Source organism: Biomphalaria glabrata, chromosome 8, assembly GCF_947242115.1.
Source record: "Biomphalaria glabrata chromosome 8, xgBioGlab47.1, whole genome shotgun sequence".
In the NCBI taxonomy this organism is placed as follows: domain Eukaryota; kingdom Metazoa; phylum Mollusca; class Gastropoda; family Planorbidae; genus Biomphalaria; species Biomphalaria glabrata.
Window position 1 is genome coordinate 43,684,839 of NC_074718.1, and position 13,004 is coordinate 43,697,842.

Below are 13,004 nucleotides of genomic sequence, written 5' to 3' on the forward strand. Positions count from 1 at the left end.
TGTAGACCTTAGCTTTAGATTAAAGAGCATGTCGTAGACTACTAGTCCAACGTGCAATGGCTTTGCTTACGGTTTATTCACTTAGTTTTATAAAATAAATATTTTTTCTTCTAAATCCATCCCGTTTGACTGGCAACATTGAGATTTGTGGCCTTATCCTTAAAGCCTATGTCAGAAGTTTGCAACACCGACTCTATAAATATATTTAAAATTTTAATAAAATAAATTCAATTACAAAGTATTTACTAAAATATATTTTAAAAGTACACAAACATGTTTTTAGGGTATAAAGCTACTGTCAATTCTCTAAAAATAAAAACTGCCTGCTCTTGTTAAAAAAAGATTTTCCACTTTGGTTTCACCCCCCTGATGGGTGCCATCCACCTGGGTTTTTCAGCCCTCTAAGTGATAACTCTGTATGTCTATTCAAGACAAATATTCCAAGTCCTATTTGTTTCAATACACTTGTCTTAGTCACCTTGTGGCATTGTTAAAGTCTGCGAAATTCTCAATGGTTTACTTTAAATATAAATACATAACAAGAAAAACATTAAAATACTTTTTTAAAATCACAAAGCTTATAGTAAGCAGAGTTGTATGAATTAGTTCAGTCAAGTTATTAAATTTGTAATAGATCTAGACTAGCAATAAAGCAAGCAATTATATAAAAAAAAAGGAATGATCTGAATTCAAACTCATGGCTCAAGCCGACATTGTAACCACTCTGCTAGTGAAGTTCTTATGAACATAGAAGATTGTATAGTTATGTATTGTTTCTATAGCAGTGTCGTATTTCATGTTTGTGTTCACTAAGACTCAGATGGACGACCTATAAAGGGGACTAATTCAGCTTATACCACTACTTAAGTATAATTTCTTTCCCTAGTCTGAGATGCCAAACAAAATAATTAATTACCAATAGATAACTAGTTGGTGATTTTCTTTCATTGATTCTTGTGCTGTTAGGTAAAAGAATAGATTTCAGATTGATCCCAGGTTGGGTGTTGGAGAAATTGTACAAACGTCTTACCAGACAGAGTAAGTTGATATAAGCTTCATAAAAAAATAACAAACAAACAATAATTATTCAGAGTAATCAACAGCTTTTATTTGATCCACGTAACATAAAAATCTAAAAGTTTTGAAATTCATATTTTTAAAAAGGTTCAGTTACAAGCTTTAGATACATATTGTTTATAAAAATAAGTTTTTAAAAAATGTACATAATAATAATAAACAACATAAAAACATTGCATTTTGGTATAAAACATAAAAAATTATAAAAATGATACATTAAAATAAAACAAATTCTCATAACTTCCAAGGAGTTGTATAAATGATGAGGTATCAACAAGTACAAAGTATATTAAAGTAAACAAAAATTGTGCACATAATAGAATTGCATTGTTTAGTGGAGACAAATAAATCAACTAATTTACATAACTTATGAGTTTACATTTGTTTCATTATATGATCTAATTACTGGCAGCAGTCCTCGTCCACAAGTAAATGTATTTTATATAGGTATCAAAAACTTTAAATCAATTATATCTGTATATACAACGAAATTAAAGCTCCTTTCTTCATTTTCAACCGATAGCCAAAAGTTATAAGAGAGAGACAATCGGTTGTATCAAGATGTTTGGTAGGTGGAATTTGTTTTTTAAACTGTTAAATGTCCTGTTATTACTTCGTTTTAAAAAAATTGTGTATAAAATGAAAGTCTTTACAATAATCATATTATTTAAAAACATCTAAACTTTTATAATTGTATAAATGTAAGTTGATAAAATAGTTTGTTATTTTTTTTCAAATTTTTTAAAGTCAATTTTGGCAGAAAAAAAAAACAAGTTTAAATTATTTCAACATTTTTTCATCAATGCCATAATGTAAATACATATATAATTTAAACATTTAATTTACATAAAAATTTTCAATCAACAAATCAATTAGGTATATATTTGACACAAACAATATAATCAAACATGCTGCCTCTTACTAATAAAAAATAAATTTAAAAAAAAAATTAAAAAATCACATGCTTTTAAAAACAATGTTTCATCCAAGTTTAAGCTTCTGAGATCAATATTTCAGTTGACGAGTCGTCTGTTGGTCTGTTAAAAACAATATAAATAAAAAAGGTTTAGAACAAAATATATAATTAAAAACTCAAAAAATATATAATTAAAAACTCAAAAACTATATAATTAAAAACTCAAAAAATATATAATTAAAAACTCATTGTTTATTCAGCTAAGCAACAATTTGGCCAAACCTCTTATCTTATATAATACAGACGTTTCTTCAAAAAAGAAGAAGATTAGGTCCTATGCGTCATGCATATTAACCAATGACTTAAATTTTGCCAAGTCACTGGTTTTACTGGCTAGCTCAGGCAACCCATTCCATGCTCTAATAGCACTAGGGAAGAAGGAATATTTGTACAAATTTGTCCTAGAATATGGGACGAGGAATATGTGCCTTTATCTTTGTGTCTTTCAGAGTATTTTATTAAATTTTGTTTTTGTATTTGAAGATTATGGTTCAGTGTTTTATGTATAATTGCTACCTCCCATATCCTGAATATAATATATACTAGCAATAAAATGCATATGAAGCAATAAATTATGAGACTCCATTGTTTTTACTGAAGAGCTCTGTTGTTTAGAGCAGAGGGCATGGTCTTAAGAAAATATTGGTTGGTCAATAGAAGCTGTTGCCAAAAGTCTAGGAGTGACATGATATGTGGATAATGCTATTTTATTCAAAAGCTTTTTACCATTTGGCTAACAATATTTTTATATTACATAGGATGCTCCTCCTTTGTGGTTGAAGAGGAGTATAATCCTATTTACAATCTCTGATTTAAAAAGCTGATTATATTCAGGGTATGGGAGGTTTGGCCAATTGTTGCTAGGCTGAATAAACTATGTGTTTCTTGGCTTCTCATTTTTCTTTGCTGTCAGTCATTCTATTTGCATCAATTTGCAACCCGTTCCATGCTCTAATAGCACTAGGGAAATAGGAGTATTTGTACAAATTTGTCTTGGCATATGGAACAAGGAATGTGCTTTTATAAAGTCTCAGTATAACACACCAACACTGCCAGAGTGTATGAGCAATCTAGGGCTAGTTATATTCCCAGTCATATGTGTTGATTCCTTGAAGGAGACTCCTTCAGGGTAACCAGATAACTCTTGTTTTGCAGTTCAACAATGGAAAATGGAGGTGCAGATTTGGATCTTTATAGACCAATCAAGAAGTGACATATACCGTATTTAAAACTTTAAAATTGTGTTGTTTGCTTTCATGGCTAATTTAGGCAACCCATTTCATGCTTATATATGACATTTTGAAAAAATGAGTTTATTATGTATAGATATTTTTTTTCATAGAATATGTTTTGTTTTGTACTATCTTTTCTGTCCACAATTTAAATGACTATGAACTTCTTTTCTTAGATGAAACAATTAGAATAAAAACGAATCAAAGATTGAAATTAAGGTGTATTCTAACACTGTTCTAGATTTTTAAGATTAAATGTATTGTTAGCAATATGTGTACCAAGAAACAAAATTGAAAAGGAAATAGTTTTAGATCAAATTAAAGCATACACGCACACTACAATCTAATAATATAAAACCCATAAAATCAGAAAATACATAAATAAGTAAAAAATAGGCTGCCAACAAAATATATATGTCAGAGATAAGTCTGCATAACTATATACAATACTAAACTCTTTCTTATGTTTTGACTTAAAGCAAATATCAGATGAAGCAAACAGAAAAATAGGCCTTGAACAAAGTGGTTCATATATTGAACAAAATGTTAGTAAAGTTGTCTAACCAATGTCATAAAAGGAAGCAGTGAACCATAAAGTACAAAATAAAACCTCTAAAAAAAAAAAACTACTGTAAATTGTTTCGATTCTGTGAAAGAAAAAGCAACGTTTATAAAAGAAAAGTACAGTTGGGAAGAAAGCAACTTTTTGTGATTCAGGTCTAAAACTAAATATTTCAACTACGGTTTCCTTAATATCACTTGTAGTTTTGTATTGTCTGGAAATACTTTCATAATATGACGGGGAGTTTTGCTTTTTTTTTTTAGATTTGGCTAAATTTGCATTACATTAATTTATTTTAAAAGTAACAAGATTTAAAGTCTGTAGTGAGATATTTTTTTTAGCAAAGTGCAGTGAGTCTGGAGAATGTGATAAATTTTGAAGAAAGGCCTAAGCCTTGCTGTCCTGTTGCCGATTGGAGTTCATCTCAGATAAATAATCTAGCAATGTCCTGTATATTGTCCTTTGTGTTTGAGAGGGAGGATTTCTTATTTACCTGTTATCTTTCTACATCATGTATAATCAAATATTTGACAGATCAATTATTCAACAAAAAGAAAAGAATTGCTAAAAACAAAACTTATTATTGAAAGTGGTATTATGATTGACCAAAGCAAGGAGTGGAAGGTTTCCTAAAAAAAAAGTAGGTGCTATGTGTATGTGTGCTGAGGAAAAAAAAATAGTGTTGAGAGTTCTTTCATTGCTATTTTTAAATTACCAAAGGCTACATCAGGCAACAATGTTATACATCTTTCTCAACAGTGGCTACATCGTGCATCAATTTTATGCATCTTTCTCAACAAAGGTTACATAAGGAAACTATGTTATACATCTTTCTCAACAGTGGCTACATCATTCAACTAGGTTATACAACATCTTTCTCAACAAAAGCTAAATCAGGCAACAATGTTACACAACATCTTTCTCAACAAAGGCTACATCAGGCAACAATGTTATACACATCTTTCTCAACAAAGGCTACACCAAATAATAATGTTATACATCTTTCTGAAGAACGGCTACATCATGCATCAATATTATAAATCTTTCTCAACAATGGCTACCTAAGGAAACTATGTTATACAACATCTTTCTCAACATAAATGCTACATCATGCAAAAATGTTTCAAAACATCTTTCATGCAACAATGTTATGCAACATCTTTCTCAACAAAGGCTACATCAGGCAACAATGTTATACACATCTTTCTCAACAAAGGCTACACCAAATAATAATGTTATACATCTTTCTGAAGAACGGCTACATCATGCATCAATATTATAAATCTTTCTCAACAAAGTCTACATCAGGCAACAATGTTATACATCTTTTTCAACAAAGTCTACATCAGGCAACAATGTGATACATCTTTCTCAACAAAGTCTACATCAGGCAACAATGTTATACAACATCTTTCTCAACAAAGTCTACACCAGACAACAATGTTATACATCCTTTTCAACAAAGTCTACATCATGCAACAATGTTATACAACATCTTTCTCAACAAAGTCTACATCATGCAACAATGTTATACATCTTTCTCAACAAAGTCTACATCAGGCAACAATGTTATACAACATCTTTCTCAACAAAGTCTACACCAGACAACAATGTTATACATCCTTTTCAACAAAGTCTACATCATGCAACAATGTTATACAACATCTTTCTCAACAAAGTCTACATCATGCAACAATGTTATACATCTTTCTCAACAAAGTCTACATCAGGCAACAATGTTATACTTCTTTCTCAACAAAGTCTACATCAGGCAACAATGTTATACATCTTTCTCAACAAAGTCTACATCAGGCAACAATGTTATAAATCTTTCTCAACAAAGTCTACATCAGGCAACAATGTTATACAACATCTTTCTCAACAAAGTCTTCATCAGGCAACAATGTTATACAACATCTTTCTCAACAAAGTCTACATCAGGCAACAATGTTATACATCTTTCTCAACAAAGTCTACATCAAGCAACAATGTTATACAACATCTTTCTCAACAAAGTCTACATCAGGCAACAATGTTATACAACATCTTTCTCAACAAAGTCTACATCAGGCAACAATGTTATACATCTTTCTCAACAAAGTCTACATCAGGCAACAATGTTATACATCTTTCTCAACAAAGTCTACATCAGGCAACAATGTTATACATCTTTCTCAACAAAGTCTACATCAGGCAACAATGTTATACATCTTTCTCAACAAAGTCTACATCAGACAACAATGTTATACAACATCTTTCTCAACAAAGTCTACATCAGACAACAATGTTATACAACATCTTTCTCAACAAAGTCTACATCAAGCAACAATGTTATACAACATCTTTCTCAACAAAGTCTTCATCATGCTACAATGTTATACATCTTTCTCAAACATCGTCCTCTTGCTGTTCTGCTCATCCCTCAATGTCACATCCATTACTCTGACCTAATTCTAACTTCAAACTGCGCCTTGTGAGAGACAAGGGCAGGCTCATACCTCTCCCATTCCCCCTTCTCTCTAGCATTCATGATGCACACACCAGACAAAATGTTCTCATTATCCCCTACTTGTCTGCTAGTTTCTATGTTTGAAACAGAAAGAGGAGATCAATTTCTTTAAGTCAAAATTCTTTGAAGAAAAAATATTTATCTCATTCGATTGAAAAAAACAAGACAAAAGAAAAACAGCATTGCTGCAGGATGTAAAAAAAACAAATGACCACCAGGCCAAGAAAGCTGTTGCCAAGAAGTACAGTATTTCAATGAATATTTTGTCAACAATATTAAGAAACATAAAAAAAAAACAACAAAGTGCACTAACATTAGAGGGAAGTAGCTTTGTAGGATATTTCTATATTTTGGTTATTTCCCTTGATGAAGTGCCGTTCAAACTTCTTACACTTGGAAATACATTTTAGGCATATTACACAGTAGTTTTTTGTTGTTTTTTTAAATTAGTATTTTTTAAAACTATGTTTTTAGAATGGTTTTTCTTTACCTTGATTTGATAACAAGATTATGGTGGTGAAAGCTGGACACTAAATGCTGAAGCTGAAAGAAGAATTCAAATCTTTGAGAGTAACTGCAGGGCATCAGAAACAAGGAGAAGAAGACAATGAGTTATTGTACTTTTGCAAGTCAACAATCTGGATGTCAAAAAAGGAGGAACTCTTCAATACTGTGAAGAAACAAAAGCTGAGCTGCATTGGTCGTACTTTCAAAAGTCATCCTTCATGGTGCAGTGGTGAGAACACAAAGAAAAGCTGGCTGAACAATGTGAAAGAATAGAATGGCTACTCTCTTGATAATCTGGTTAGAACAGCTTCTGACTGGCTACTCTCTTGATAATCTGGTTAGAACAGCTTCTGACTGGCTACTCTCTTGATAATCTGATTAGAACAGCTTCTGACTGGCTACTCTCTTGATAATCTGAATAGAACAGCTTCTGACTGGCTACTCTCTTGATAATCTGATTAGAACAGCTTCTAACTGGGAAAAATGAAGGGATTTGGTCACAGCACCCCAATGACAAAAGTCAAGGGACTATGATGATGATGATTACAAATGTCCAATCTATATCAACAAGTTAGACATACATACATTTATTTATTCATCTATTAAAGATTTTCAGTTTTTGTGTCACCTGAATTCTAACACTTTCAACACAAGATGTGCATATAAATGATTAGCTAATAAAAAGAAAGACATCAATATGGAATTTTCAAAAGAAGAGACAATATCGATGCTGGTAATTCTGTTTACAAAGCTGCAATAAGTTCTCAAGAAAGAGCTACTCTAACACACTAAAAGCCGATAAAATACAAGAAAAATATTAAAGAGCTTATTTTGTTATCTTGTAATGTTCTTCGAAAAAATATTATTGGGTAAGGTTCTAGTTAGTTGTGGTGGTAGATATTGTGCCATTTTGTTACAAAAAATAATTTTTATGGATTTTTTAAATTTATTTTTTTTTTTTGGTTATAAAGAACATTAATTGTATAGATAGTTAAGAACATTAATTGTATAGATAGTTAAGAACATTAATTGTATAGATAGTTTACATCTCCTCAATTGAAAGGTATTTTTATTTATCAACTGAACAGGAAGTAGTATGTTGAACTAAGATTGAGGTATTATCAATCAATACAAGTGTACGCCAAAAGAAATGAAAAAAATAAATCTATGAAACTTAGTAAACTTTTGTTCTATCCCTTACTTCTGTTAATTAATAAAAAATCCTTTTTAGCTGAAAATATAAAAAAAAAAAAACAGAATTTCTCTGAGATTTTAAAGTATAGAAACATGTCTCGTTATGTAACATTTAAATGAATTTTTGTTTTCATTATAATAATTTAATCTTCTATCCTTGTTATTCCTTTCTGTACTCAGTAAGTCTATACAGACCTAAAGGTCATTTCTGTACTCAGTAAGTCTAGACAGACCTAAAGGTCATTTCTGTAATCAGTAAGTCTATTATACAGACCTAAAGGCTAATTGCTTTTTTTCATATCATCTGTCAATGCTACAAATTATCATTATGAGTGTCATACATACACAATTAAATACATGCGTGAGACTTTAGCGTGATGGATACCTACATTTTATGAAAACTAGACGATCTAAATTTCAAGTGAAACACAGAATCTATGTAACTGTTCTTCTTAGGTTTGGTGACCAAACGTGAATCACTCGTACTAAAAGTAGAATGCATTCTAGAGAAAAACCAAGGTTTAAAGAAGAAAATAAACTTGTAAAAATCAATTTGTGCACAAATCAAAATCTAAAAACAAAAGGATAAAAATGAAATTAGGAATGAATCGAAGTCATAAAAGAATAATGTAAATACAAAAGATTTATAAATATATATAGAAAATATTGTCTAAATAAAAATTGAAAAAAAATCTAATTATAACAAATCTAACAATGAAACAAGAAAAATAAAAAAAATAGTTAAAAAAAGACAAAGCTTATATTAAGAGTAATTGTATCAATTAGTTTGGATCAGTCATGTGATTATATGTATGATAGACTTAGACATAATTAATCTGTGTGATTATAAATATTTTCACCAATCGTTTTTGTTTAGCTTTTAGCTTTCTCAGTGCGCTATGATCCTATCACTTGTCTGGACCAGTTGAGAAAGGGGGAGGGAAGAAGGGGTATCATGGTGAATGTTTACATGATTAATTTTTTAAATACATAAATGTTCACTCAGGGCTCAAAAGTCCTCAAGGATAAGATGCCACCACATCTGTCAAGTGCCATTTTTATCCCCGTGTTCAATATACCAAACGAAATAATTAATTATCAATAGTTAATTTAGTAATTGTTTAAATTTTTTTTTAATTCTTGAGTTGTCAGGTAAAAGAAATAATTGTGCAAAATTTCAGCTTAATCTGAGATTGGGTGTGGGAGAAAATGTACAAAGTTTTTACCAGACAGACAGACAGAGTGAGTTGATATAAGCTTTGTAAATTAAAAAGCAATGTACTTGATACTTCCTAAATATATAGTTGCTAACCCTTTAAAAAAGTTATAATATATAATAAAAATCAATCTAATAGTTGAGTGATAGTGATGAGTGACTATGACTACATAAATAGGGTGGCTGATAACCTTGTAAGTGACAGAAAGCTAAGGCTATATTCTAAATAGGAGTGAACCTATCTACAATTAAAACAATACCAAAGAAAAAGAACTAACTTGGGCACATCCTGAATCTCTGATACTTCATCGAAGGCATTTATTTGCTGAACTTCTGTCTCTTCATCAACAGGCTTCTTGTTTCCTTTCCTGTGCCTCTTTCTACGAGCAGGGCTGGCATCTTTCTTTTCATCATTTTCAGAATCTTCTTCATTGATGCTTTTAAGATATACAGATTGTTCCTTTTCAAAATGCTTTCAAAATTATTACTAAAATAGTTAAACAATAAGAAACAATTTTGGTATGTACCATTTAGAATTTGTGCACTTAGTAAAAAAAATACTTACACTTCATCTGGGTAAAGTTTAGTGAAATCATTAATGGGTTTACTTTCATTGTCCATCTTTCTTTGAACCAGGTATTTTTCCTAAATACATGCAGTATCATATAAGTTAAATACAGGACTATATATTATGCACAAACATGGCAAAATGTTTACAATAAAAATGTTAAATAAAGCAAATATAAGGGAATGAACTGCACAGTTACACATCTATAAATAGTGCAGGATTCATCTACCTTCTTTCTATATAAAACTGAATTAATTGATTACCACTAATTAATGAACTAATTGGTAACTTTTATTTTATTGATTCATAAATTGGCTTTGCTATGCATAATTGTACAAAGTTTCAACTTAGAGAAATATTGTGTACAAGATTTGCATCAGACAGACAGAGTGAGTTGATATACGTTTTGCAAAAAAGGGTGACAACTTTCTATTATGGTCTTACCCTTCTGATTGCTAGTTTGACATCCTCTGAAACATCAGGAATCAAGTAGGCCAACAGGAATTTTAAAATAAACACTATGTGCTGAAAATGAAAAATATTACACATAAATACGTACATAACAAGATTCTCTACTTTTGTTTCAGGTTAATAGAGCAATACATGTTATGCACATCTAAATTCGATACCAGATTTGTAGATACCTTTCAGACTACACATACATAGTACACTTCTAATACCCACACAGATTCAGCTTAACCCTTAAAGTGCTGAGCTGTTTTACAATGAGTGTATACAAAATGGAATTACAATTCTGATATTTAGGCTAACCTACCACACGCGTTTTAAGGGTTAATAAAGCAATATATGATATGCACAGCAAAACTAGATACCAGATTTGTATTTACTAGTCAGCCTACACATAGCTTTAAGTCATAGTATTTTACATTTCTTACCTTATATATTACAGACGTTACTTCAATAAAGTAGATAATTATGTTTTGTTTTTCTTTTTGTAAGTTATGGTTTAGTGTTTTATGTATTATAGCTTTACTTTTTACTCTTCTGTCTCTAAGTTTAGTAATTAACTAATGGTGTTACGCTAATCAAATCAGAATATACGTTTGATATAAATCTCACTGCTCTATTTTGTATTTGTTCTAGTTTCTTTATGTTTTCTTGAGTTGAGGAGTCCCAAACAGAGAGGATGCATATTCTAATACTGGCCTAACTAAAGTTAAACATCAATTTAATTTTTTTTTTTTTTTTTTTTTTTGAGTTATACAAATATCTTATAATAAACCCTAATGTTTCGCTTGATTTTTCAATATTTAACATTCGTTTCTCACTCATCTCTAATGATATACCTGAATAATCATTTATGTATAGGAAACAGAAGAAGATAAGCTTAAATGTACCTCAAAACCAATAACGACGGCCAATTTCCCAGTTATGTCAAACTGTGAGCCCCAACTGGAGGTGAAGGCAATAATGAAAGCATTAGTCAGGACCCCGACAAAGTTCACAAAGTTCAGGATGTTATACCACATTCCTGAAAAGAGATAACGTTATTGCCTCGGAAGATAAAATAGTTGTAATAATTAAACCCAAAATTGGCCTCCGCATAAACTTAGATGAGACCAAAATTTTGCGAGTGGGATATAAGGCGAGTCAAAGCTTGAAGAGCTGGACAAGTTCACTTACCTTGGCAGCATCGTAACAAATGATGGGGATGCCTACCATGATGTAGCGTGCTGAATAGGAAAGGCAGGGAGCATTTTCCAAAGGCTGCAGCCTATTTGGACTAGCCAAGCCATTGGGCTCGAGACAAAAATACATCTTCTCAACACAATTATCATGTGAGACATGGAAGTCATCTGTCAAAATTGAGAAAAGGCTAAATGTGGCTCAACAAAAATGGCTGAGATGGATTACGCATACCAAGAGTTGGGATGACATGAAGGCCAATACGAGGAAAGCGAAAACAGGGATGTCCTTGTATTACTTGGTGCCACACCTTCATGGAGGACCTCAGAACAGTGGACACCAGGTGGGAGGAGGCTTCAGACATTGCCAACGGCGAGGGAGGACCTAAGTCTAAGTAAGTAAGTCTAAGTAATAATTAGACCAACAATAAATGAACACATAGATAACATTTATAAACTGATCTTGAATTACATCTTACATAATCTTCATGAATTTAATACCATGCACATCATATTTATAACTGAATATTTATTCAGCACACTATTCCAATATAAAATATAAATGAAACGAAAATAATTTCTTAAAAGATCTTAGGAGATTTCATTGAATTTCCTGATTTAGAAAAATTAAAAGCTTCAAAATAGATGTTTATTTTTTTTAAAATATAAAATGCAGAAATTATTATTTTTTTCCCATTTAGACACAAAATCTGGGTATAAAATAATTCAGACACAAAAATCTGGGTAATGATAATCAATGGTAAACATAGTAACAAATATGAAAAGAAGATACATATAATAACATACCTATTTTGTTTTACAAATTTATTAAATGATCTAAAGTTTTGAATGATATTGTAATAAAGAGAAAAAAAAAATATGTACCAATATCTTCTGCTATATGAGCTATGGGACGTCTGAATAGATAAAGTAATCTTTTAGCATCCACACGAATATCAATGAGGCAGATGACTATTGCCATCAAGGGTGCCAGTGGAAAGGAGCAGGCGAACAACTGAAACAAATACAGGAAAGACAATGTATCGATTGCTTTAAATCATCTAGCTTGGGTTACTTAAACATCAACCAAATGAAATACAAGTTTATCAAAATATATTTTCAAAAGTGAGGAATATTGTGTACTGGATCCTTGCTGGATGGAATATATTGAGTGTCATTATTGTTCACAATAAAAGAATCCAATCAAAACATAAATTTGAATCCAGATAATTGAAACATTTACAGTGGAATACAGATAGTTGAAACTTGCATAAATAAAATTTCTGGTTAAGTTGAATAAACTTCATTGATAGTTTTTTTTCCCTTTCATACCTTTACTGAAAAACAATACATTAAACAAGTGTTGTCTTCTAAGTCAGTTCTGCTCAGTTCCTGATAATTCAAATGAAACAGAAAAGTTTTCCTTTTTCCCAATCCTTATCCTTAATTTTTAACTTGGCATTGAGTCTGTGCATGTGTGTGTGTGTGTGCATGGTGTTTGAAATGTTACATCTTGT

At 30.9% G+C, this 13,004-nt stretch overlaps 1 protein-coding gene across 3 annotated transcripts in view; it reads right to left on the reverse strand.

Moving 5' to 3' along the window:
* Positions 1-1,083: 1,083 nt before the first annotated feature.
* LOC106075340 (anoctamin-4-like) overlaps positions 1,084-13,004 on the reverse strand; it is a 28,143-nt gene continuing 16,222 nt past the window's right edge. The window contains exons 18-25 of one of the 3 annotated variants that reach the window (XM_056039131.1): positions 12,373-12,502; positions 11,200-11,333; positions 10,286-10,366; positions 9,839-9,918; positions 9,552-9,710; positions 8,447-8,560; positions 8,065-8,094; positions 1,084-2,114 (exon numbers count right to left, since the gene is read on the reverse strand). In XM_056039131.1, the coding sequence (XP_055895106.1) occupies positions 8,091-8,094; positions 8,447-8,560; positions 9,552-9,710; positions 9,839-9,918; positions 10,286-10,366; positions 11,200-11,333; positions 12,373-12,502 (702 nt within the window). In that variant the 3' untranslated portion in view covers positions 1,084-2,114; positions 8,065-8,090. The remainder of the gene's footprint in view (positions 2,115-8,064; positions 8,095-8,446; positions 8,561-9,551; positions 9,711-9,838; positions 9,919-10,285; positions 10,367-11,199; positions 11,334-12,372; positions 12,503-13,004) is intronic. The other 2 variants (XM_056039130.1, XM_056039132.1) reach the window with 2 other exon arrangements.